The 27,126-nt window shown below is 38.8% G+C and overlaps 3 protein-coding genes across 5 annotated transcripts in view; all 3 read left to right on the plus strand.

Moving 5' to 3' along the window:
* The first annotated feature begins 313 nt into the window (after positions 1 to 313).
* LOC145470130 (putative FAD-linked oxidoreductase YgaK) lies at positions 314 to 5,398 on the plus strand. Of its 2 annotated transcripts, none has more exons than XM_081453960.1 (2): positions 314 to 1,281; positions 1,752 to 5,398. In XM_081453960.1, exon 2 carries the CDS (start codon positions 3,456 to 3,458, stop codon positions 4,929 to 4,931), a length of 1,476 nt encoding a protein of 491 aa, XP_081310086.1. In that variant the 5' UTR covers positions 314 to 1,281; positions 1,752 to 3,455; the 3' UTR covers positions 4,932 to 5,398. The 2 variants fall into 2 exon arrangements, with proteins under 2 accessions (XP_081310086.1, XP_081310087.1); XM_081453961.1 differs by having other exon boundaries at positions 314 to 1,122.
* A 1,551-nt stretch (positions 5,399 to 6,949) lies between these two features.
* Positions 6,950 to 14,712, plus strand: LOC145469672 (microspherule protein 1-like). Its single transcript, XM_081453426.1, has 12 exons — positions 6,950 to 7,040; positions 7,359 to 7,581; positions 8,422 to 8,463; positions 8,602 to 8,676; positions 9,339 to 9,448; positions 9,729 to 9,837; positions 10,102 to 10,240; positions 10,419 to 10,485; positions 11,423 to 11,550; positions 12,324 to 12,421; positions 12,613 to 12,828; positions 13,640 to 14,712. The coding sequence occupies exons 2-12, from the start codon at positions 7,369 to 7,371 to the stop codon at positions 13,739 to 13,741; spliced, it is 1,299 nt and encodes a 432-aa protein (XP_081309552.1). The 5' UTR covers positions 6,950 to 7,040; positions 7,359 to 7,368; the 3' UTR covers positions 13,742 to 14,712.
* A 478-nt stretch (positions 14,713 to 15,190) lies between these two features.
* Positions 15,191 to 27,126, plus strand: part of LOC145470271 (spectrin beta chain, non-erythrocytic 5-like) — a 49,121-nt gene continuing 37,185 nt past the window's right edge. Inside the window, exons 1-18 of one of the 2 annotated variants that reach the window (XM_081454101.1) lie at positions 15,191 to 15,786; positions 16,947 to 17,046; positions 17,507 to 17,574; positions 17,807 to 17,920; positions 18,387 to 18,457; positions 18,855 to 18,935; positions 19,805 to 19,920; positions 20,056 to 20,168; positions 20,633 to 20,817; positions 21,342 to 21,524; positions 22,177 to 22,219; positions 22,876 to 23,007; positions 23,202 to 23,284; positions 23,866 to 24,004; positions 24,788 to 24,994; positions 25,539 to 25,718; positions 26,193 to 26,393; positions 26,993 to 27,088. In XM_081454101.1, the coding sequence (XP_081310227.1) occupies positions 15,664 to 15,786; positions 16,947 to 17,046; positions 17,507 to 17,574; positions 17,807 to 17,920; positions 18,387 to 18,457; positions 18,855 to 18,935; positions 19,805 to 19,920; positions 20,056 to 20,168; positions 20,633 to 20,817; positions 21,342 to 21,524; positions 22,177 to 22,219; positions 22,876 to 23,007; positions 23,202 to 23,284; positions 23,866 to 24,004; positions 24,788 to 24,994; positions 25,539 to 25,718; positions 26,193 to 26,393; positions 26,993 to 27,088 (2,235 nt within the window). In that variant the 5' untranslated portion in view covers positions 15,191 to 15,663. The remainder of the gene's footprint in view (positions 15,787 to 16,946; positions 17,047 to 17,506; positions 17,575 to 17,806; positions 17,921 to 18,386; positions 18,458 to 18,854; positions 18,936 to 19,804; positions 19,921 to 20,055; positions 20,169 to 20,632; positions 20,818 to 21,341; positions 21,525 to 22,176; positions 22,220 to 22,875; positions 23,008 to 23,201; positions 23,285 to 23,865; positions 24,005 to 24,787; positions 24,995 to 25,538; positions 25,719 to 26,192; positions 26,394 to 26,992; positions 27,089 to 27,126) is intronic. The other variant, XM_081454102.1, reaches the window with a different exon arrangement.

Below are 27,126 nucleotides of genomic sequence, written 5' to 3' on the forward strand. Positions count from 1 at the left end.
CAGTACATGCTTTCTATCTCTTAAATAGTAATAATAAGTTAGTCTCCAGTCAAATAGAGTTGGTTTTCAGGAGGGTCCTCCAAAAATTAAAAGTCTAAAATGTACATGAGATGTCTAAAATACAGAAGTAATAAATGAATAAAACGTAAAACTAAAACTGAGATTTGAAAACGATCTCTGGCTTAAACGATTAAAAAAAACTGCAAGCTTTCCACTCCCTGAACTGCAGTCTTTGACGGGTAAATTGTGAATGACAAGAAGCCACGAAAAAGAACAAAATTGAATAAAAATACGTGAAATTGCGAAATAATAAAAGCGCGAATAATTATTGATATTTGTTAAAAAGAATAGTGTATCTTATAACATGTTTCATCCTGGCTGGGGCCGTTCAATATTTTCAAGTAACATTCTAGTTATTATCATAGGTACAGCTTAGGTTTTAGCGTATTAGGGTTTTAGGGTGTCAGGGTGTTGGGATATTTGGTTGCTAGGGTACTAGGGTGTTAACGTTTTAGGGTATTACGGTATTCGGGTGTTAGGGTATTAGGGTATTAAGGTATTAGGGTATTAGGGTAGAAGGCTATTAGGGTATTAGGCTATCAAGATATTAGGGTATTCATGTTATAGGTTGTTAGGAAATTAGGGTAAAAGGGTATTAGGGTATTAGAGTATTAGGGTATTAGGGCATTAGAGTACCAGTTTGTTAGGGTATTAGGGTGTAACAATGTTACGGCATTGGGGTATTAGAGTATTATGGTATTGGGGTATTAGGGTGTTAGGCTACTAGAGTATTGAAGTATTAGGGTATTAGGGTGTTAGGGTATTAGGGTACTAGGGTATTAGGATACCAGGGTATTAGAGCATTAAGGTATTACGGTATTAGAACGTTAGAATACTGGATATTAGGGTGTTATGGCACTAGGGTGTTAGGGTATTTGGGTGTTAGGATGCTAGGGTATTAGGGTATTAAAATACTACGGTGTTAAAGTATTGGGGTGTCAGGGTATTAGGGTACTAGGGTATTAGAGTATTAAGGTATAACGATAAAACAGCATTAGAATACTGGGTACTAGGGTACTAGGGTATTAAAATACTACGGTGTTAGGGTATTGGAATATTAGGGTGTTAGGGTATTAGGGTACCAGGGCACTAGGGTGTTAGTGTATTAGGTTATTACGGTACTAGGGTGTTGGGGTATTAGAGTGTTAGGGTATTACGGTAACGGAGTATTAGAGTATTAGGTATTAGGGTATTAGGGGATTAGAGCACTAAGGTATTACGGTATTAGGGTGTTAGGGTACTAGATACTAGAGTGCTAGGCTATTAGGGTATTAGGGTATTAGGGTATTAGGCTATTAGGCTATTAGGGTATTAGGGTATTAGGGTATTAGAGTTTTAAGGTATTGGGGTACTAGGGTGTTAGAATACTAGGGTGTTAGGGCATTAGGCTGTTTGGCTATTAGCGTATTGGGGTATCAGGGTATTAGGGTATTAGGCTACTAGGGTATTAGGGTATTAAGTTGTTAGGTTGTTCAGTATTAGGGTATTGGGTATTAGGGTACTAGGGTACAAAATTGTAAGGGAATCAGGGTGTTAGGGCATTGGTGTATTAGGGTATTAGGGTACAAGGGTATTAGGGTACAAGGGTGTTAGGGTACTAGGGTGTAAGAGTATTAGGGTGCTAGAATATTAGGGCGCTCAGGTACTAGGGTACGAGGGAGTTAGCTAGGGTGTTAGGGTTTTAGGTTGAGGTATTAGGGTATTAGGGTACAAGGGTATTAGGGTAGTAGGGTGTTAGGGTAGTAGGTAGGACGATACTAGGGTACTAGGGTACTAGGGTACTATAGACTACGAGTAGTCCCTCTTTCGCTTAGTCAGTCGTGCGTGACGCGAAAGAAAACCGCGAAAAAAAATGGCCGCGCGAAATCCTGGAGGCGAGGAGCGCGCGAAAGGAGGGACTACCGCCTAAGCCCAAGAGTTTGAATTACGCGTTGCTCTCACAACGCAGAAATATGATTGGCTCATGTTAGGAGCGTTGACAACGTGTTGTCAACTTTCGAGATACGTGTGACGTCTTGCAGGAATGTTTTGGAACCGGAGCAAATCGAAGCGGTACCACAGCAATTCGAAGCGTTGGAATCGCGCTTCGTAAGCTGTGATGTTCTTGCGAATGTGCCAACAAGCTTTGTAAATCTATCCAGTCTTTTGTTTGGCAAAGCTTTCCGCCTCCAACCCGACTGCGAGCGTGTTAGTGATTTCGCCGCTCAACAGCATCGTCCAAGTAAGCGAATGTAAATTCACTGAGCTTGGCCTTTCTGCCCGCGTCCATTTGAAAGATTGAACCGGACTTTACTTGAAACCAGACATTCACCTTAAAGTTTCCGCTGTTATTGGCAAACATTTCACCGCAGTTGGATGATCTCCTATGTCAAATACATAATGTAAATTCTCGGTTGAAACTCTGCATTTGAACTTTTCGCAATAACTTTTAGATTTACACCTACAGACGCAGCGAAAATCGTTACTAGATGCCTCATTCGCCGTCTTATTTTTAAAACTTCTTTGGCACCTTTGCAGAACGAACACTGAACGAAAATATACTTCTCACGGCATATGTTTTTGCCTGGCTACTTGAAGAGTAGAGTAGACCAATTTTACTCAGGATATCTCCCAGGGTTATTGACAACAGGGGATAATAAGAGGACGTCAAGATGAGAAATCCTAAACCGAAAAATCGTGAAAGGGCAAACTCTTGGGCTTAGGCGGTAGTCCCTCCTTTCGCGCGCTCCTCGCCCCCAGGATTTCGCGCGGCCATTTTTTCTCGCGGTTTTCTTTCGCGTCACGCACGACGGACTAAGCGAAAGAGGGACTACTCGTAGTCTCAGGGTACTAGTGTGTTACAGTATTAGGGTACTAGGCTGTTAGGGTATTAGGGTATAAAGGTACTAGGGTATTACGGTGTTTAGGTATGAAGGTTTTAGGGTAGGGTACTAGGATTTTAGGGTACTGTGGTATTAGGGTGTTAGGGTATTAGGGTATTAGGGTATTAGGGTACTAGGGTGTTAGGGTATGAGGGTATTAGGGTAGTAGGGTATTAGGGTATTAGGATGTTAGGGTAGTAGGGTATCAGGGTACTAGTGTACTAGGGTGTTATCTTTGAAAAGTTACAATTATTAGACTTTCTGGAGGGTTTTTGTGGTTTTTGTTTTTTCAAGATATTATAAAACTAAAAAAGAACCGCCACATTTACATGAACACACGGTGTGTCTGCATGAAGTCGAAGGCTTTGACCGCGCTGTGTGAAAGAGACTGGGTACTAAAGATACAATTCAGTGATCATACAAGAAGAATCCAGTGGGTTGTTTTTTCGCGGAAGTGAAAGTACCTTGCGTGTTTCTTCGCTTTATGTTTTTGCGCGTAGAGAAGAGTACGTAAGGAACACTAGGGGAGTTAAAATGTTTAAGGGCATGTATTTTTCAAGAGGTTACCGTCTTTTACGCCATGGATTACATCAGAACAGGTTTCTCAAGAACGCGACGATCAGAATGCTTCATGGAGGCGGCTCGGTACGCGAAGCTCTTGAACAACTGAGAGATATTGCAGTAACTCCAGAGCAAACAGACCTTTACAAAGAAGCGATAAAGATATACAACCCTGCTTACAGTTACGAACACCCCGCCTTTGTAGCCTTACCTAATAATGCTGATGACATTAAGCGTTGTCTGCAAATCGCCAACAAGACTGGGACCCCAGTGGCTGTCAAATCCGGGGGACACTGTTTCGCTGGATATTCCACCACTGACAGTAACGGATTTGTCATCTCTCTTAAGAATATGAATCATGTTCAAGTTAAGGGAGACATGACAACTGTACAAGCTGGAGCATGTTGGGGAGACGTGTATTCAGCGCTAGATGATACCGGCTATGTCGCAGTGGGAGGGTGCGTTCCTGCTGTGGGGATTGGGGGGTACATTCTTGGGGGTGGCTACAGTATGTTGTCACGTGGGCATGGTGGCCTGGCATGTGACAAGGCCATGTCTTTTACCATGGTTACAGTTGATGGAAGTAACCTTGTGAAAGCATCAGCTGAGGAAAATCAGGACCTCTTTTGGGCCTTAAAAGGAGGGGGAGGTGGCAATTTTGGAATCTTAGTTGATGTCACTCTAGAAGTGTGTCCGCGACCAAATCAATTCATCTGGAATCATCTCATTTATAGCACCACTGATGAAAGTGAGCGAGGGCTTAATGCAGTCGGCGAGAATCTAAGCAAGTTTCCTAAAGAGCTCAATCTTGACTTCGCCCTTCATGGTTATTTTGGCAAGAAGACCCTGACCCTGGATGCTGTGTACTCTGATATCCATGAAGACAAAGTACAAGCAAGCCTCAAAAATCTCCACCCAACAACAGAAACACAACCTCAGGTGTTTACCTCGTATCTGCAGTTTTCAACTGAATACAGCCGACGCCATGGCTTTGTTCATCAAGAAGTAGAACCCATTTACGTCAAGGGTGTAATGATTGAATCATTGCCTCCACCTCTAGCAAAATATTTTACCCATATCGATATTCCTTCAGAATGTCTTCTTGAGTTTGTTCACATGGGTGGCGATATTGCACAGCATTCTTCAACGTCCACTGCTTTTCCATTCCGCTCTGCACAGTACAGCTTCTATATGTATGGTAGGTTTCATGACCCTGTTCAGAGAGAAGAGGTAACAAAGTTTGCTACATCAACATATAATGCCGTGAGAGAATCTGGATGCTCTCTTGGTAGTTATGTGAACTATATGGACCGAGATCTAAAGAACTGGGGTGAGAATTTCTATGGTATAAATTACCCACGCCTTTGTGAAATCAAGAACAAATGGAATCCTCTTGGGCATGGGTCCTTGCACTTTCAACAGGAAATTGGTTCCTCTTGGGAGCCTTGATCTTCTGTTTTCCTTTGTGATTTAATTGTTAATTACGTAGTGAACATATGACAGACACAGCATAAATGGTGGTTGGAGTTGAAACATGAAATGATCTCTACAGTGTAAAAACAGCCAGATCAGAAAGAGCAAACACTTTAAGAGTGAGGACAATGTAAAAAGGTTAATCTTTCAAAAGTAGCTAAGAGTATATCTGAGGCATGAATTTTGTTAAAATGTATGCATGAAATGGAATCACAACCCCCCTTTCCTACCCTAAAATGTCTGGGAGAGATCAATTAATTATTATTGAATTTGCCAAAAAATTGTCACAGGCATGGATGATTCTATTGCTCCATCAAATGTAAGAACATAGGTTTTTAATAGATTTTTAATTATTGTATATTTTAGAGGGCCACATGTTTATTAGCTGTATAACTATTAGGTGTTTTACCATCTATAAATAAAGATTGATTGATTGATTGATTGATTGATTGATTGATTGAAGAACAAGCATTAAAAGGGACAAAAGTCAACTAATTCATGAAATAGAAACTCAGAACTCATTCTCCTAAACCAATACTCAGTTCTTCCATACATAGTATGTGGTTTTATACCTACATGCATGATTTAGTTACCCTTTTTTGGTCTTTTTGGTAGATGAGAGTGAGCAACATTTCTAGTAAAATTATCAGAGAGACCTTTTGACTATCTGCTTTTTGTTTTGTTTTGTTTTGTTTTGTTTTTTTTGATGGGGATGGGGGTGTGGGTCAACTTAAAAGTGCATCTAATCTGATTCAGGCACAAAATCACATCAAATATCCCCTGAAAAATATCCCCTGAAAATGCCAAAACTTGGTTAAAATATGTGCAAAAAATTAAAAAATGTCTTTTGAGCACTTTCCATTGTATCTAGGAGCTGTAGTGACCAGTGCAGTGGACTGTGAGAGCTAGCCTGTATCAGGGAGACTTCCAGAAGAGTTGGTATAGATGCGATCTTGGTTGGCACCCATCAAATGAAAACCTTTGCCCAAACAGTGTTTAATCTAACAAATATCTTTTAAGTTTAAACAATGTACTAATAATTTGTAACTTAACATTAAGTTAAAGAACAAATAGACTTTGCTGTATCATATTTTTAGAAATAATTTAATATATAATTTTGTATCATTTCAGAAATAAAAGATCTAGGAGAAATGTGAACTCGATAGAGACTGGAATCTAATGTATAAAAGTGGTATTTCTTAACCGCGGGTGGGCGGGGTTACTTCCAGAAAAGTTGGTTGGGGGTGTGCGGCCCACTTCCCCAAACCCTTACCCTATTTATGACCAAAATCTGCATTTTTTGCTACCCTATTTATGACCTAACCAAAAATTCAATAGTCTATTTACGACCATTGTCGCTGACACAGTTGCTCCAAACATAAGTTATGAAGGGCTTTTGTTGATGGTCTTATTGATAATGATGAAGAAGTAGCTTCTTCTAAGAAACATACCCAATTCAAGACTAGAGTGTTAAACCCATACCCTATTTATAACCAAAATGGCCAAAATCAATACCCTATTTATGACCAAAATGGCTGAAAAACCCTACTGTTTAGGGCCACACATGCCTATATAACCCATATAAGAGAGTACCCCCCCCCCGAGTTCTTAAAGGCCTTCTGTAATAACTCAAAGAAAATTATGATGAGCTTTCTTTCATTACATGGACTGTAAGTTCATCAGTGTAAACAATTTATCTGGATAAGATGTGGATTAGGTTAATTAAGCACTTAAGGTGCTTCAAAAACCTGTGCCTTTGTTGGAACACATTAAAATGTCCTGATTAATACTTTTTCACCTTTACCTTGGGCAGTAACTTTTCTTTTTGTTCACGTTTCCTCAAGCTTACGGTTCTTTCAGTGTTTTTTGCTTGAGGAAAAATCGAAAAACATTTTTTAAAAGTTTTTTTTGCCGATTTTTTCCCGCGCCATTAGGACCAGCAACGCACTGGGAACTAATGAAGGACTGCGACCCATGAATCTATGCGGGCTTAACTTCAATATGGCGTCTCCTGTTGAATGAATCGTCGAGAGCTGTTTGTATCCTTTACTTAGTCATCTCGTGGTGATCAGGACGACAACACAGGTAAAATGCATCGTTAATAATACGTCATCGCGTATATTAGTTTTATTCAGGGATTCAGAGACAAACATATACCAAATATCGATATTAGATCGAACAATTCAATTCGATCTTCTGACAGATCGAGAAGCGTCAACGTGTTGAACGCGACAGTTAGTGTGCATGCTTTCCTTTACCATTTCTCTGGGTCGTCATATTCATTTTCAAGTCATTTATTTATTTTGAATCTTGATCAAGTGGATAGAGGTGTACATGTTGCTGACGTTCAAAATATTTGTTTACTACGAGCCTCATAAACAGTCAATGTTGAATTCCTTTTAGCTCAAGAACGATGTCATCTTTACCACCCAATGCTTTACCAACACCCCCGGTACCCATCTCCCGGCCAGCAGGACGAGCAGGGCGCAGCACTCCACGGCGTAGTTCTTCACGTTCCATCAAGAGAAAGAAGTTTGACGATGAACTTGTTGAGAGCAGTCTTAAAAAAGCATCAAAACAGAGAGGTGATGTCCCTGGATTGGAAAAAGATATAAAAAGAACTTTGGTAAGCTGATGATGTAGGTAAAAGGTCTCTGTCTAAGCTCAGTGGTAGTGGCAGTTATCACCAGTTTCTGTAGCAAGGAGTGACAGTGAGTATTTCTTCTTCCCCTGGGATGGGATGCTAGTCCATTGCAGGATTGCCCCTAGCACTCAATAAGGATTATCCCAGCACTCAACTTGCAGGTTGCCATTTGTACACCTAGGTGGAGAGAGGCACTGTGAGAGTTAAGTGGATGGGATGCTAGGCCACCATAGGGTTACCCCCAGCACTCAATTAGGATTCTCCCAGCACTCAATTTGCCGGTTGTCATTTGTACGCCTAGGTGGAGAGAGGCACTGTGAGAGAGTGTCTTCTCCAGGAACACAGTGCATCAACTATGAGGCCACCATGCCTCCCCATGTATTGGTAAATGTAAACTATAAGGCACATTCTTCATTCTCACATGCTATGCTATAAAGTGCTTGGTTTCAAGCTAATGTGAGAATAAGTTGCTTTACACTACATAACAGAAATGATAAGGAGGTGTGAAATTTTTTTGGTCAATGTTGTTGAGAAAGTGGCAATTTTGGTACTTTGGTTTTTTAGTTTTGAGAAAAAAAAAATTTCTTCAAATACAATTTTACAAACCTGTTTGACTTTTACTTTACTTTGTCTTATTATGATTGTTAGCCATTGTAAACCAGTTTTAATTTAAACGAAATTTACATTTGCAGCTTTCATGTTTGATTCTAATGCAACCCTAGTGAAAGTAATATCATAGTTATAGAACATATGGCTCTACCACTGTCGATAACGTTTGTTCATTTATATTTTCAAATTTTTGTCTCCTTGTAAATTCGGTAGCCGACAGGTAAAGGTTCTTCAAGAAAACAGCGTAAAAGCAAGGTCAGCATCATTTGAGTATGGATAAAGTCTCCTCTCTTTTATCAATTTTTTACCAATATTTCACCTTTCTGTTTATCACTGCCTTGTTTTTTTCCTTGACCACAAGACATGATGACAATGAAATTTATCTTATCGCAGAATCCTCAAGTGAATAAAGACTTTGGACGATGGAGACCGTCAGATGATTTAGCTCTTATTACAGCAGTTCAGCAGGTAAAACTCATAGCATTCTGTAAACATTCAGCAATTTGAGTGAAATGGCCTGACCTCGTCAGCAGAGCTGTAAATTCCCGTGCCCCCCCCCTTGCAGAATCCATGGAGTGCTTCACATCTGGGAGGGACACTGCTGGCCTGCAGTTGTCTTGAGTTGAAATTAGCCTAAATTACATTGAGCCATATTAACAATTTTGTCATTGTGTAAAGGTTACCGTATACCTGTAGAGGTGTCTCACACCCAAGCAATGTTGCGTGTTCAGTTTAAACTGTACATAGCTAAACCCCTATATCATATTAAAGATTTTAGAGCTAGCCAAGAATTTTAGAACTATACCAAGAATTTTGAAATAAAATGAACTGTCAAATTTTTCATAACCTCTACATGAGAGTGTTCGAATCACCTTTTGAAAGCTACAAGTCAAACTGAATTTTGTATTTTTGTTAATGTAATTTGTTTCTCAGTTTCCAGATCCAAAGCACTAAAAAAGTGTCTCATTTTGCCCTATTCAGTGGCAGTAAAAATTAACAGAACATTTTCAAAATAGGATTTAAAAAAATATTGGATGCAAGACACCTCTAAGGGTGTATGGTATCCTTAGTAATCAATTTACTAAAATTGGAAACTACTTATAACTGCGGTGATGTTTTCTTTCTTGTAGACAAATGATCTGACTGCTGTTTACCTTGGAATAAAGTTTTCTTGTCGATTCACACAGAAGGAAATTCAAGAGCGATGGTACCAACTTCTCTATGACCCTGTGGTGTCCAGGTGTTTTAACTTTGTTTTGCTTTATTCTTTAAAAGTGATTCTACTTAGAGTTCAATCAGTTTTTGCACTAGGCTTTCCAAACTTAGCATCTTGGACCCCTCAGCTTCAAACTTTGAGGGGTCTTTCAAGTATCCTCATAAATTGACCATCTGAGAAACTATTGTAAGTCCTTTTGGCACCATTTTCCATTTGAAGACTTTTAAAATCAAAACGTCAAACTATCATTTCTATTTAGATTTTAGTTTAATAATAATAGTTTTTCTTGATGTTTCAATTCAAGGCTGGCCACCACTGCTGTCAAACAGCTGCCTCCAGATGTTATAGCTGCCGCACAAAACAATGCACTCTGGAGTAAAGACGAGGAGCACATTTTAGCAAATGTTCCTGCGGTATGTTAGCGATGCACAGCAAAATTTTGACAAGGAGATGAAGGAGAAAGAGTTGTTTATTGTTTGCAAAAGCCATGGTTTTTTCTCTGCAGTAGTTACATTGGAGATTGAAGGAACCCAGTAACTCTAAATGTTTTTTGTAACTGCACATTGTCTTCTTCAATAACATTAACTGCAGTGATTAAATCTTCTTGTTCTTCTGTGTGAAAGTTGCGAAGTACACTATAATGTGTATTTACTTGTTTATTTATTATTGTATTTTAGAATAGCCCAGCTTCTTTGGAATTATTCCAAGATTTGTTGGATAAAAACCCGTCAGTTTTTCACCAGTGTCGATCACCTAAGGCCTTAAGGAATCACTGGCTCCTCATGCGACAATACCAGCTTCTCTCTGATCAGGCAGGTAATAACATCAATCAAACAGTGAGTTATGTATTCATTGTTAAACTTGTTTGTTCATTTACAGTGTGTTTGTTCTTTTTTGAAATATTCATTCAGTCTGTCAGTTTGTCTGTCTATCTGTCTGTCAGTCAGAGTCAGTTTATCATATAAGCACAACAGCTCTTAAACTCTTTTTGTAGTTTCCACAGCAGAACATGCAATGAGTTTTTCTGATGCTGAGGAACAAATTAATGATGCTGAGCTTTTGTAAGTATTAATTTAATACAGTCGAACCCCTATTAAGCAGTCACCTATTAAATGGCCACCCCTATTAGGCAGCCAGCAATCAAAGTCCCAATGACGGTTTTTCTATTGTTTGTACGTCTATTAAGTTGCCAACCCCTTTTAAGCAGCCACAGTCCATTTCCCTGAGGGTGGCCATTTAATAGGGGTTTGACTGTACTACTGGGAAAATAATAATTTTCTTTCACCAATATTATAACAGAGGTCGGTCAGTAAATGCAAAGAGCAAAAAACCGTGAACACACGTCTAACATTTTCAGGTATGTTGGTTTTGATAATAGAGATGACAGCATGCTTCTACTGCTCAGAGACAGGAGGGAGCCTGGGCCCTAAGAATAAGAAATTTTGGTTTAAGCAAAAGCTCATCATTCTCATACTGATATTCATGCTCATGAGGGTCTTAAATAGTGAGATAGCACATGTTCACAAAGATTCTGAACTCAAAAAATACGAAGCCAAATCCTAACCTAACCCTTAATTACTTTTGACAGAAAAAAATGATCTTGTTTATGTTCAAATATGGATGGTTTTTTATTTTACTTTCTTTGATGTAAAATCCTGGTTATCTGCCTGCCAATTATTCTGAATTAAAAATTATTTGATTTATAAGTATTGTCTCTCATTATATAAATCAGCCTTCATCCTCCTAACGTATGCTCTCACAGGACCTTGTTTAAGCTCAGAGCTTAAAACCAACGTCTTATTAAACTGTGTTGCAAGCACTCCCATACAGAAGAGTTTCTTGTTTGCTGGTCGCGTGAAAATTGGGATAAGAGTGAAAACTCAACAGTGTCGGGTTGGTGGGGGACGTGAATGCTCGTTACTTGAGCTAACATTTTATCACCTTGTTATTCTGTTGAAAGTATTAATGAAATGTTGAAAATGTTTTTGATATTGCTAGAGAAACCAAAGATGATAACCTGGAACAAGAGCTCTCTTTAGCTGATAGACGCAACAAGCGAGAAATTCGTCTATTAGAAGGAGAGATTCCACTCTGGCAAGTTATCGTGGAGAAACTCAATGCAGCCAGTAAGATTTTGTGTCATTTTCTTAAGAAGAACACTTCAACATGATGAGATGATGAGAATAGAGTCCAAAAGTGGTGACGTCACAAAAATAAAATTTGTGAAATTATGGGATGTGATGTCACATTCTTATAGAGAATCCTAAAAGATGCCATCATCCCAAAAATTAGCTCTGAATTCCAATTCCCGATAGAGATATAAGGGATCAAAGTTTGATAGCATCCCATACAAACCCTTCAAAATTTGTTTCAGTTCCTTCAGTTTAGAACTGACTCAAAATGAGAGAGATTTATATGGGGCAGTACCAAATTTTCATCCTTTATATTTCGGCTGCGAATTACAAGTAATTTTTGGCGAAGGCCCATTTTTAAGGATGCTCTATTCGAAAATGGTGCCAAATCCCATAGTTTCTCAAATTTATTTTTTTGTGACGTCACGCTTTAGGACTCTATTAATCCCTTATGGGGTACAAAACGTCGTGCGGAAATCCGTAGGCTTCAATTAATCAATCAATCAACAATCAGTCAGTCAGTCAGTCATTCAATCAGTAAATAAATCAATCAATTAATCAATCAGTCAGTCAGTCAATCAGTGATTTAGACATGCAATGGCTCGTAAAAATAAGTCGGTGCTTACTAATGATAAAAAGATTTCATATAGTTATTTGCCACATTGGACAATCACAACAATTCGCACCTTTAATAAGTCAAGAGTGTAATTAAGTTATTAGAATGAATTTCCATCAGGTGGTAATGACGCGCTCTGATTTGTTCTCAGCCGGAACTACCACAGTCACCCCAGCTAGTGAATTTGATTCACACACACTTGCTGTGTTGAGAGGCCGTTTAGTTAGGTACCTCATGCGCTCCAGAGAGGTAAGTCTTATCATTATCATTATCATTATCATTATCATTATCATTATCATTATCATTATGACTATTATTATTATTATAACTGCATACCTGTAGCTTGCCCAAGGCCAGTGAGCAAGGAAATTTTGGAGATTATTTGACGGCAAACTCAGTTATGTCATTGATTTTCTTTGTTCGGTGTTCAACTTTTCCAGATCACTGTTGGAAGATCAACGGCAGATAATCATGTCGATGTTGACTTGTCCTTGGAGGGACCGGCGTGGAAAATCTCCAGACGACAGGCAGTCATCAAACTTCGTAGCGATGGTGAATACTGTGTTGTTAACGAGGGCCGTAGACCGCTGTACATAGACGGCAAGCCTGTTGTCATAGGAACCAAAGCGAGGCTCCATCACAACTCCACTTTCGAGGTAATTTGCCGAATTCGAGGGTAAATAAAGCTTATGATTTTGATGATGATATGATCTATGGCTATTCCTAGGCTCTTTCTATATTCTGTTCTCATCATACAAAAATCATATTTGTAAATAACTTGGGTAAGGTTGTTTGCAACTTTATTTCTAAAGATTAAGTGAATTTCGATTGATTGTCGACCGAAAAAAAGGGAAAAAAACACTTTTCCTTTTAAGAGAAAAACCAAAGGTGGCGTGATTTTAGTACATTTTCCCGCGTTTGGCACGTGCTGCATGGTGTGACTCCGGATTATGATTGGTTTATTTTGGTATTTACTCTTCCTGTAATTGGTTAGACGTGTTTGGATGTGTCACGAGTGCAAAAAAGAAGAAATATCATAACCCATTGATCATGATTAACTAACGCTACGCGGGAGAAATTTGAAAACGGATATTTCACTCTTAAATCGCATCAAATGTCTGCCATCCACGCTACGCGGAAGAATTTGAAAAGGCAACGATCAGTGGTCATTTTGAATTTGTGATTAAGGAAAACTCGGTCAGTGAAATCACGTGATTATCGTGACGTCATCGTTTTCGAAAAACTCCGTTTTCAAAATGTTTTCCGTCGACACGAAAACGAAAAGCCGACGTTTTCAAATTCCTTCGGTTTGAAGAGCGTTTTCGAAAAGCTCCGTTTTCGTGACGGATTAGTGTGGACGTAAGGCCTAACCATAGAAACAAAGCTGCGTTTTCAAATTTCTTGGGCGTAGTGTAGTTTGAAACTATTTCATTCACCATTCAATTAACTCAGTCTTTTCTTCAACAGATTTGTGGTCTTCGCTTCGTGTTCCTAATAAACCAAGATATTCCTGGAGCTGTCAAGGAAGTAAAGCAACCACCGCCGGCACAGCATGGAAAAGCGGCTTAAACATGGGAGGAAAGCTGCGATAATTTCAACCTTCATTGCTGAAAGTGGCGTGGAGAAAGCAAATGATGCCTGTGGCTCACCGAAGTAACGTGTTCATCTTCGTCAAGTTTCCGATTGTTATCGACCAATGAGAAACGTGGGCGAGCACTCACGAACTTAGCTAGAGCTGCTGTCGCGAAAAGTTAAACAGAAACACTTTAATTATGAACGAGGAGTTGATTCGGCGGTTTTGTAAAAAGGATATATTCATCGGTGTTTTAGTTTAAATTGACCACCGATGTATACGACTGAGTTTTCCATTTCGCTCTATAGAATCTGCTTACGTACATATTTGTAAACCTTTTGAAAAGATAAGATTTTGGCATTTTGACGGTCAACAAAAACGTCGCTTTTTCATTGTTCCCCCACTCTAACGCCTTGTAGCGACTATTTAAGTGCAAATAACAGTATAACAGCTATATATACGAAATAAATGTTCATGTGTCTTAAACCCGTTTCAGAATTTTTCCAAGAGTTCGGTTTGTTCTACTAGGGATGGGATTCACCAACTCCTAACAATCCTCAACCATAGCTAAATAAATCAAAATTACGTGAAAAAAAGTTTTCATCCTACGGGTCATGCGTTGTTTCGTTCCTGGGCCTGTCTCACCGTCAATGCCTCCCCCCCCCCCCCCCCATACCTTCCAAATACTGTATTTCTCCTGCCCAAGCCATACTCGGGTAACTCGCGGGCTGTGTTTTTTTTGAGCAGTAAATTTCGAGTATAGGAGGAGTTGCTCGACAGTCGTTACTTTTCTTTCTTCCGGCAATTGGAGGAGGTCTGGGGAGGAAAGGCGATTCCCCCCGGAAAAAAGTGGGGGGTTTCTTGCTGACGTCATTGTTTACATTTTCGCCCAATCCCTCTGCTCTACATGTAAGATATGTATTGACTTCAAGCAGTATAAGAGCTAATGAAACTTTGTACATGGTTAAATGTTTAGCTCTTTGGGTGTAATTTTTGGCTTTGTAATTTCTGGGCGGCAAAAGTCCTAATGGGCTCATACGTTCCTAATAAAAGTTTTAGTTTTTAAACCCGCGTCGAACAAAAAGTATTCAACAAACCGGACTCAAATTGGCTAATCGTGTTATGACCTTTTATGTTCAGAACTGATGTTTTTGTAGCTTGATTAGAAACCAGTATCGCTTATGCTAATGAGGCAAATATTGTAAACAACGATTCTCCAATACTCAAACGCCATCTACTCGTTCAATTTCCTAGAAGTGGGATGAGCTAGAGCTGGTAATGGCTACTCTGAGAACGAGAATGAAAAAATAAATAAATAAAAATTTTTGAAAGATATAACGCAAAACTCGGCCGGTTCCAATCTGATCTTAGATGTGTCAATCATTCCATATAAGGAAGCGTGAGGTGACAAGTTAGAAATTCGAACGGTGCTGAAGCCCGAAATTCCATCACACTGTCGTGTCACGGACTGGAAAGCGTTGCTGGTTTCCTAGCAGCTGAATATTGAAGCTCTCTCTAGCTTGGTCATTTATCAACATCATGAACCGATATTGCCTATAGATCATTTTAATTGGAAGACACGGTTTGGTTTGCTCGAGTGGTTTTAACACGGCGAGAGATCACTCAAAACATCGCTCGTGATTCGCACGCCGAGAGGTCAACACAGTGACTACTGGCTTCCTCGGGAAGAGAAGGGTTGTTTATCAAGACAACGGAGAAAAAGATATGTTTACGGATATTGCCTGATAAAGAACATTTGGATTATTTGTTGCTGAAGACGGTGATGAAGGAGCCAAAATTGTTTTCGGGAAGTTAATTAGGCGAGGCGCGTAATACAAATGTTGAGTTTTACAAACAAGGATTGTGCCGAATACGAATTTCCTGAGTAAGCTTAAATACGACGACTTGGACACAAATTATGGCGTATCTACCTCCACCAACACCGACGTTCGAAAAGGACAGGATAAGAGCGTTGAAAAATGAACGAATTAACTCTCAAAAGAAAACCTTTACGAAGTGGGTTAATTCTTTCCTCGATAAGGTAAGCTTAAGTGTAAAAATTGTCAGGTGGCGTTTGTAACACGACAAACTAACTTAAATAAGAGTAATTTTACAAGCATAACTTTGTTAGAGTACAGACTTGCATAGAGTAAGGTTCTGCAAGCTTTTTAGTGTCTATTTTGTAGTAAATTATATTATTCAAGAAGTTTTATACACTCAGATTAATGCACATCTATATGCTTGTTATGCAAAGGCAGGGCCATTAGTCCTTTCAAGTGAGGTAAGTGGTTTCAGTTGAGTGGAATATTTTTGTGACAACCTGCAATGAATAGGTTTGTCACTAAATCTTGCCAGAGATACAATACATGTATGCTCTACCTGCCACTTGTTTTATCAAACCTGATTGGCTATTTTGTAGTAGGGGTCGCAGAGTCTGTAAACTTTTGAACCCCTAAAAAATGTGATCTGAAAAATTCTTACAAATAAATTGCAAATTCCCGATATGCTTCCTTGCAATCTTTCACCTCATGTACAGCTGATTTGGAAAAGTTGTTCTACAAAACAGGGCTGTCATTAAGTTTAGAGTCACCTGTAGCCTCGTTCTCCACACCCATAGCAAACTTTTTCTTTGTGGATGAATTTTATGAACAACAAGCAATTTCACCTGTAGCATCAAGGGAAAATCAATCATACTCAGCCATAACAGGTGTTACGGGTTACACTGCTACCCTTAATGAGAACCCTGCAAAAGTGCTGATAAGTATTATGGATAATGTTAGCAATTACCCCTGTTTGACTGAAGTCTTGAATATGAGTATTTATGGTTTCACCTTCAATTCCTTCATTATTTAATGCCATGGACTTTGATCAAGCAATGCTGAATGACCACTACCCATAATACCTCTCAGCATTGTCATGCTGACGCCAGGACATCCTTCCTGGAAATAGCCGTAAGCACTAAAAGTAAGTAAATCATCTCTGCAACAGTGTTCCCAGGGTGAGCCTGCTGATGAAGACAACATACAAGGGTTTGATTCTAACAACAGAAGCCCTTGACCCAATCATGACCCAATTTCTGTGTCTGAGCCCAAAACACAACTGGTCCCCTGGCAAGGGATCAAACCCACTAGTAGGCCACTGCCTTATTAAATAATTGTGATCAGTAATGTTTCGTTACAAGTTGAGCTTATATTTTTACAGAATAACAACCATGTAGATGACTTATTCAGTGACTTGTGTGATGGTAGATTGTTGATTTGTCTTCTTGAGACTATTTCTGGTGAAAAGCTGGGAAAAATTGGTATGGATTTATTAGGCAAATACACTGTAGATTTAAGTTTGTTGACACGATGATATTAATAGTACTAAGTAAACTGGACTGTAGAGTACAGTCAAACCTCTCCACAACAGCCAGGTTTGACTGAATATACTTTGGCACCTTTCTGCAACAGCCATGTGACTGTCTGTGGAGAGGATGTCATAAGGAAGTGTCTGGGGATGGGTGCACAGGTTGCATCAACCTTTTAAACTAATCGTAATCTTTTATCTTGCCTTCGACTGGAAGCAAAATGATAATTAAAAACATGACCAGTGTTCATGGTTCTTGGTCTTACTTTATAACTGAGTGATCTCATTTAAATTGTTATTGATATCTGCTGTAGATTGAAATTCCTACTTTGTACATTGCTCAAATCAAATTGTTACATTTCTTGGATTCATATTCATGTGCTTGGTTAACATTTTGTGTTCTCTTTCCTCAGCTCGTGGAAAACTCAGGGTTCATAAGATTGAAAATGTAAACAAAGCCCTTGAATTTCTACAGCGTTCAGTAAGTTTATGATAGATACATGTACAGAAAGATAAATTCACGAATCAGATTCGTAATTGACAACATTATTGCATAAAACCTGTAACTTCCAAATTTGATGATCTGCATAGGAAGTTGATGGAAGTTTCATCTTTGTTGCCTCAAGTAGAAACTGACCAACATGTAGATAACTGAAAACAAGTTTACAGGATGTGGCTTGTTCACTATTCTGACTTATTTAATTTTGTTTTAGGTGAAGTTGGAGAGTATTGGAGCAGAAGACATAGTTGATGGCAATGAGCGTTTGATTTTGGCAGTGATTTGGATGATTATACTTCGATTCCAAATAGCAGACATTTCTTACCAGGTATGACTTAAACGTTTTTGAGACATGATATTATATGAAGAGAATAATATTCATTAGTGTTCATATGATAAATATTAATGTATTTTAATAAATTTCTTGTTATTGTAAGTGAAGTGACTCGGAAATTATCTGGTATACATTTTCTAAGGGGGTGTTTTTGGTGTGAGCCCTCTCCCCTCCCCACTCCCAAATCAAGCACTCATCATTAGTGATTTTTTGAAAAAAAAACAAAATCAAACAAACAAAAATGTTTGTTTTAACCCCCATTCCTCCCGCCCTGTCCTGTGAATTTCTCGCGACCTTTCTTTGGGTGGGTATGGACATTTCCTGAAATGCCACAATTTTAAGTAGTTGTCTATTGGGAGAACGTGGTTTAGTAGTTTGTAAAGTTAACTGATTTCTTTCCAGTCCTTGTCCAGGCTTGGTTCCTTGCTATTTATAATTACATGTATTGTAATTATTTCAGGATGAAATGTCCAAGGAGAAAAAGTCTGCAAAGGAAGCATTACTTCTTTGGTGCCAAAGAATGACAAGAGGGTAGGAATATGTATAAGTATTGACTTTACAGCTGTTCTGTTGTCGGAGTTATTAGAACTACATTATAAAATGAAGGCAGTTTATATAAAGTACAAGGTTAGGGTTTTTTTCAGATGTGGAGTGTAACAATACTAAAGAACTCTTGTTAAGACAAAGAGCATTCATTCTATAGTCACTGGAAAAAAGTATTAAAAATATGAAACTTGTGTTCACAGTTCGAGTATCCACACAATGTAAATGACATACATGGATAAAGTTAACTGATCAATTGGATAAAAAATGCATTCTGAATGAAAACAATCCATTGGATTGTGCTCGATTGAGTTCAGTAATTGTACAATAGTATTCAGGTGTAGATGTGTAACTTTCCTTTTTATTGCATTTTCTCATTGTGAAGGTATCCTGGTGTTGATGTACAGAACTTTACTACAAGTTGGAGGAATGGTTTAGCATTCAATGCCCTCATCCATAAGCACAGGTAAACTCTGAAATGGTAACGGTAAAATGTTTTCATTATGTGACAGTCAGTTTTTGTTTGGCATAAGTCTAAATTAATACTATTTTAACATACAACTACAGTCGAACCCCTATTAAGCTGCCACCTATAAAACAGCCACCCCTATTAGGCGGCCAGCAATCGAAGTCCCAATGATGGCTTTTCTATTGTTTCTACCTCTATTAAGTGGCCAACCCCTTTTAAGCAGCTACAGTCCATTTCCCCGAGGATGGCCGTTTAATAGGGGTTTGACTGTAGTTTTGTAGTAGTATACAGGGCTGTAAATAAGGGCCATAACCCTTAGCACTCTCCTGTTGTGGCACTTGACCTGGCCTGCTCCAAAAACTACAATCAGCAAGATTGAGATTTTTGCCACTTCCAGATTGTCTTTTGTCATGAATTCTTTTATTTCAAGGCTATCATTTGACATATCCCATGTATCCTGTTGGACATCAACCTACTGTAGTTTGCTGGCATTGTACAGATCTCCAAAACACTGCATCAATTTTTGACAATTTCAATTGCATCTCTGACTTTCGCTTGTGATCTCCATCACATCACTGAAAGTCGTGAATGGATTGGAAGATTTTGATCATATGTTCAAGACACTGTTCAAGTGTGACGTAGAATGACTATAAATATTTTTTTTCAAAAGGTCTGTCCACAGCAGGAAAGTTAAAAAGAAATTTTAGATAATACAAGTATAGATGGCCAATTTTCAATTTTACAGTCAGAAGGTCATTCTAGTTTCTACTGAAACCTATCCGTTAAATTGAAAATGATTGATATGAAGTGTTTATAGTCTGAAGGCTTTGAACCATTAAGCTGTTTCTCACTGTCTTCACTTACAGACCTGACATAATCAACTATGGCTCCTTGCGCCCCAACCAACATGAGGCAAACCTGAACAATGCCTTTAATGTTGCCGAAGAGAGTTTGGGTATTGCCAAGCTATTGGATGCAGAGGGTATGATAATTCTTTTTAGACGCATTTTAATATTTTTAACGGATTTGGATAAGACTTTGCTTGATTGAGTTCATTGTTTCACATGCACTGGACTGTACTGATGTCCAACTGTTGTTCCTTAACAATTTCACTCAGATGTGGATTGTCCACGGCCTGATGAGAAGTCCATTATGACTTATGTGTCAATGTATTATCAATATTTTGCCAAGATGAAGAGTGAAGAAACTGGAGGAAGGCGTATTGCTAAGGTGGGAGTCATTTACTTACTTACTTGTATTAGATAAAAGGTAAAGTAAGGTTAAGTCTGCATACGAGCCAAGTGGCCCATCAGGCCAGAGCTTATCCTGGTTTCTGTAGCATGAAGGGACTAGGAGTATTTCTACTCCCCCCTGGATGGGATACTAGTCCATCACAGGGTTACCCCCAGCGTCAAAATTAATTCGCTGGTACCTATTTATCTGAGATTGAAGTGTCTTGCCCAATCTCTTGTTTTTCTGTAAACAACCACGGGCTTATAGAAAAAAATTGAAAGATGCAATTTTTCTGTTATCTTTTTCAAATTAAAAAATACATTTGGCTTTTATGCCTTTCATCTAAAAAAGTTGAAAATAACTCTATAATTTTTGAACTGGTGTGTGGAAGAAAATTCAGTGGTCAACAAATTATAAAGACAAGAGGGTGTTTATGTCTTGGAACTATATGTTTTCAATAGATACTTGGAATCTTGATGGAGGTGGAACAAATGGAAAAAGATTATGAGCAGATGGTGTCTGATTTGTTAAACTGGCTCAACTCAAAAATTGTCGAACTTGGTCGGCCATTCCAGAAGTCTATGATGGCAGTTCAGAGAGAGATGGCAACATTCAAGCATTTCAGAACTGTGGAAAAGCCTCCAAAGTAAGTTGATTATATTTTTAAAATGTTTAAAAAAAAAAAAAGAAAAGAAAGGTCTTTACTTGTCATTAGTGGTGTAGGAACCCTTAGCATGCAGTAACAAATTTGGCAGATTTGACGAAATTTGGCAAACTGAGTGAATGTTGCAAACTGAGTGAATGTTTGCAAACTGAGTAAAATTTGTCAAAACTACTACATGTAATTCAGCTGGGTGGAATTGATGGATTTGGTGACTTTTCACCAGCCAGGTCATCTCTATTCACTCACATAATTTTGTGAACAACCTGGGGGAAATCTTGTCCCATTTTTCACTTATGCCAGATTTGTCATTTTTGCCAGATTTGTCACTTTTGCCAAATTTGTCAACTTTTGGGGGCCCTTCTGTTGAAGTCATCTCTATTTTCTCGCACTAATGACAAAATTACCACAGATTGATAAATTTCATCAAAACTGTCAATATCATCAACAAAATTTTGTCAAATCTGCCTTTCTGTTACTTCATATTGTATCTCTAATTCTTTTACCAGATACACAGAACGTGTGAACATTGAGGCTCATCTCTTTAGTTTACAAACTAAAAGGAAAGGTAACAATCAGCAACCTTATGTTCCACCTGAGGGGCGACTGGTACTGGACATCAACAAGGTGTGGCAGGTCATGGAGAGTGCCGAGCATGATAGGGAAATGGCACTTCGCCAGGAGTTGATTAGGTAACTGCAGAAATGTCTTGTCTTTTTTTTTTCTCTTTCAATACAAATTCCTGGTACAAATTTAGGATTACATATTTGGAGCTTACCCTTTGGTTAGCTACACCTGTGTGAGGGTATATGATCCAGTGACGTGAAGGCTGCCCGGTCTTATTAGCCCATTAAGGTTATTTTGGGCAGCCATGTAGTCTTTTTATTTTAACTTATTTTTGTTCATCTAATTTCTAATTTCTAGCTGAGTACAAATAAAGTTGTTGTTGTTGTTGTTGTTGTTGTATGAAGCTTTTCAGATTCTAAAAGTATCACTGTCTCCGATCACCGCCTTGTGTTGTGGGTGCAATCTCACATCGCGTGTCTCTCAATCTAGTCAGGAGAATTAAAGGATACTGGCATTTGTTGGAGCTACACGTCTATGACAATGTTGGAAGATAACTTACATTACTACAGACTGCCATGTCATCCAACTGTAATAACACTCCAAAATACTTCTAGCTATGGAAACTGAGATAATCTTCAGCAGTAAAGGCTGCTCTCCCTGGATGCAGATTTGCCCTTTTAAATTTGAGTAGGTTCTTGCTGCAATTACCAGTTGGTAGGTAAGTTCAGAAAATGCATCAATTTCTTAATATGTGATTTATGTGGGCTTTTTTTTCAGACAAGAGATGTTGGAAAAGTTGGCTGATAAGTTTGAAAGGAAGGTAAAATGTTTAATTAGCACATTATGTCATGATGATTTTATTATGATTGTCTACTCCAAACTGCAAATGTTAATCACCCTACAGTGTAGACTAGAGTATGAAAAAACTGTGAATGTTTTTGCCGCTCTTGTTGCTGCTCCATGAAAATATTTTCTGGTGTTCAAGGGAAGAACCCAGGGCTTGAACCATTGACCGTCTACATCAAGTCCAACATACTAAGTTACACATGACCATAGAACTTCCATATCATACTGATGTGGTGTGTCATTGTTCACTAATTTGGGGGAGGTTGGAGGGCTTTGGCACTCAGGAGCATCTATTATTGGCACATAGTACCTAGATTGGGATCTCACTAAAGGCTAGCAAATTCTTGAAACCCAGCCATGAATCCCCAGTCAAAACCTGTCACCTTCATGTAATGAGACGGTGGAAATGAGGAGAGAGTGGGGAGAGAGTTCCAAATGCTAGACCTCACTTACTGTGCTGATGTGCTGATATGCATGTGCTGATATTGAAACAGTTTGCCACAGTTAGAGCAAGGTTTAAAACTTCTTAGGCTACATTCATCGGTACAACCATACATCACAAGTCAACCATTTTTATCAGGAATGCTCCTGCTTTTCAAACTCTCAATCCCGATGTTCTCCAATTTGCAGGCTTCTCTTCGTGAGTCCTGGCTGGATGATATGATGCATGTCCTTGAAGGAGAAGCACTGGGTCAAGATGCTGCTACTGTGGAGGCAGCCTTCAAGCGTCATGAAGCAATTAGTACTGATGTCAAGGCCAGGGTTAGTGTTAAAAATGTATATACGTTAGCATTTAGGTCTGCATTGCACCCAAAGGGCATAGTGTGTGCAGAGGTCTTTGTCGCTATAGCCTTCTAGATGCATTGCAGACCAAAATGCTTAGAAGTTGAGACTACAGTACTTGCTTATTAACAGACTAATAAATAATATTTTGTTTGTTTTTTTTTTTTTTTCAGGAGGAACGCTTCCAGATGGTTTTTGACTTGGCCCAAGAACTTATCGATGAAGATTACCACAGAGCTGATGTTATCAGTTCAAGGTAATGCTTTCAGTACAAAAATCATTTCCTTTGTTATGATCCCAGGGCTTTTGTTTTAGGCGAGAGGCTGGACGGTACATGCGGCTGTTATTTTGATGTGTCTCCCGCAAAAAAACCGGCGCCGTTGGGGGTGTTATGCATATCACCTGTCTGAATTTGAAAGCTTTTTGTGTCAAAATTTTGAAAGGTCCTCATATCATTGTCGGAATCTAAACACAAGTTATGTCATGTCATAGTGATTTCTTCGACCTCCATGTCACAGACTCAACGCAGAGTTGCATGTCAGAATTTCAGTCACGGCATTTTAAGTTATTTGAGCCACGCACAAAATTACCTTTAATTGTAGGAAACCTGAAAAGAGTGTTTCACTAAGATAGAAAAACACCAAGAGATGATAATAAACCATAAAGGAACAAAGATGGTTAAGGATGGAAAAGATTATCACGGATTAAAAACGACGAACTTGAAACATTCAGGCTAGACTCTTTAAGATGCGCAAACCGTGACGTAATTCCTTTTAACAGGGCCTCAGTAGAGAGAGTTTATTCATCTGTCTGACCCAAGCTTATCTTCCATTTTAGAGAGGAAGTTATCATGACCAAGTGGGATAAACTGATTGGCATGCTGGAGGCTCGACGTTCAACGCTTGTGGGTTTTAGGGATCTTGTAGGTTTGTTCAGAGAGATGGATGGTGCACATGGTGACATGCAGGATATTGAGGTACTTAGTAAATAAATCATGTACAGTCATGTACATACATATGCTGGGTATCGTTTGCAAATTTTAAAGCATTCCTCACCCTTTCACAGGCAGTGTGGACGGTGGGCGTAACCATAGAAATAAAGCTGCGTTTTGAGATTTCCCTGGCGCAGTGTGAACAGGGCCCAAGATTGCTAAGCATTCATTGGTTAAGAGTTGTGGTCAATGATATGACATGGCGCACTCTTAAGCGCAACTTAAGGCAACTACAGTGCAGCGAACCAAAATATACGCGTAATTCGTGTCAGACGAAAACGCGTTTACGCGTTTGCATATACGCACATACGCGTATACAGGGAACTTCATGAGACATTGTCGTGACAAGTTGTGACAAGTTATGACATGTCAGTTGACACTTCTGGGGCAAACAATTTATGTCGACAGATGCATCGCCTTCAAGCAGAAAATAGTGATCTAACAAGCTGTCATTCATGTACATGCTTCCGAATTTACAATGCTGATTTTCCTCGAATTGTCATATGAATTGTTAAAAACAAATTTACCACATCAAATAGCGTCGTTATATGTTAAAAAACATGCAGTGAATCCACTTGCTTGTGGGTCATGGTTCCACTAGAGTTTTAAACATTTTATGACAGTGTTTCTGCATATATGGACAATAGTGTTTATCATTGGATCTGGTGGATTTGTTAAATGAAATTAAAGAGGTCTTTATTTTCTCTCTTACTTGTAAGCTATAGACAGTTATGTCTATCCTTTTGAGTGTGATCATTATGCTTATAGGCTGCTGTGAGATCGGAAGATTACGGCAAGCATCTGTTAGATGTGGAAAATCTCCTCCACAAGCACAGTTTAGTAGAATCACAGATTCAGTCTCAAGGGGAACGCGTGCAGAAAATCAACAATGTGGCACAGAAATTCATTAAAGCAAAACATCCTGAGAGCAAAGTCATCAAAGAAAGGCAGTCACTTCATACGCAAGCATTCGAGGTAACAATCAAGATCATTAAACCTTAAAAAATTATTGACTAGAGGTTGTTGATGTTATGGATGTTTTTTTCATTTGTGAGAGGTGCTTTAATTCTCGAACCCAGATTTTCCACTGCCCAGCAAACAGAGTGAGGTCTGGGTACGAGAACAAGGTGGATTTGGTCAAGTGTTTCACCGTGGAAATGACAGTTTCATTTCACTTTATTTGGGTTGTGTCATTAACCGCGTTACATTGTCGAGTCACATTTAGGAGTCTCAACATCAAGTATACAATTTCAACTCTGAAAATAACACATTTTTGGACTCTAAGCAGTTACCACTCACACTTTGAGCCACTGGTGGTTCTGGAGCGCTCTGCTAAAGCCCAATTTTTTTGTGTGTGTCAGTCCGTTTGTAAAACAAAACTCTCCACCTTGGGTCTGTTTGCAAGCCCGTTACATAACATCTCTAAACTGTCACTGGTCACACAGTTTTCTTGCCGAACCACAGGTTACCATACAAATATCTCTGGTTTACCTGTGGCTTACCGTATTTTTCCATACAGGCGTTGGTTCAACTGGGAAAGGAACGCCGAGCAAGGCTGGAAGATTCCCTCAGACTTTATAAATTCTTCGGTGATATGGAAGAAGAAGAAATGTTTGTCAAAGAAACTGAAAAAGTTCTGTCGTCTAAAGACGTCGGAAATGATCTGATAAGCTTGACAAGACTGCAACAAAAACATAAGGTTAGTGGTGTGTGTCAGAAATCAGAGGAAAACGGATAAAGGAGCTCAGTCATGGTATATTAGCCACGTACAAAATTACCTATAAATTGAAGGAAACCTGAAAATAGTAGTTAACCAAGATAGAAAAACTCTAAAGATATAATAATAAACTATAAAGGAACAAGGATGGTCAAGGATGGAGAAGATTGACACGGATTGAAAACCGGAAGACATAGAGAAAAATTAAGGTCAAACTTTTCGAGATGCGCAAACCGTGACGTAGCTAACTAGGAAACATTGTTCCAAAAAAAAAAAGTTTCTTGTTATGTTTTCGGGTGGCTAAAGTAGCAGCAAGCAAGGGAAATGTTTCGCTACCTGCGTGGCTGAACCAGGAAATATTTTTTCGGAATTTTACACTTGTTCAATTACGATTTTTCTCAGGGCTGGAAGTCTTGTAAAACACCGCAGTTTATAATAAACGCTTTCATTCATCAGGCTCTAGAAGCTGAGCTAAGTGGCCGGTTTGCTCATTGTGAGACAGTATGTGCCAAGGGACAGTCACTGATTGACAGAGGACACTATGCTTCCAAGGAGATCAGGGCCAAGATTAAACAACTACAGAATAACTGGATGAAACTAAGAGAACTTCTGATCACAAGATCTGAGAGGTTGAAGGATGCAGCGCAGTCCTTACAGGTATGCTAGCATAAAAACAAACAGGCCGTAGTTGTTGCTTGTCTGGTTGGAGCAGATTTTCCAAAAGACATGATACGGAAACGAAGACGCAGTGATACCAGAAGACGAAAGAAAGTGCTTTGCGTGAAAGGGAAATTCTGTTTAAGATGACCATTTCTTGGTGTATAGTAAGAGGTTCAATAACTCTGTTGTGGCTCAGCATTACCCTTGGTACAATTTGGTATACTCCTTTTTTTTTTACTTACATAATAATGTAAGGCTGGTTTTAACTGTCACACCATCAAAAGTAAAAAATCGTAAACAATACATTCAATAATATGGGATATAATAGATGATTTTTTTATATAAACAACCTTGCCAGTCAGAGAAGCGGTTCACCCAAATTTACAGAGTTTTGTATGGAGATGCCATGTTGGTGCCCTTCCGAGGGGCACCAACATGGAAATCTTAATCATGAGCAGATAGGACACTGCGAACGGTAACAATACATCAGTGTAAAAATGATAGGTGATTTCTATTCATTTACAACAATCATTTGAAATGAGAACAACTAAGTAGAGTTAAACATCGGTTGTCTTTTTTTTTTTAATTTATTTCAGTATTATTCAGACTCGAACGATGCCGAATCTTGGATGAAAGAGAAGATGTACGTTGTGAGTAGCGAGGATTACGGCAGAGATGAACAGAGTGCAATGGTGGGTAAAAAAGAAACTTAAGTAATCATGTTTTGTAA

The sequence above is a fragment of the Orbicella franksi genome, chromosome 15, assembly GCF_964199315.1.
Source record: "Orbicella franksi chromosome 15, jaOrbFran1.1, whole genome shotgun sequence".
NCBI lineage: Eukaryota > Metazoa > Cnidaria > Anthozoa > Scleractinia > Merulinidae > Orbicella > Orbicella franksi.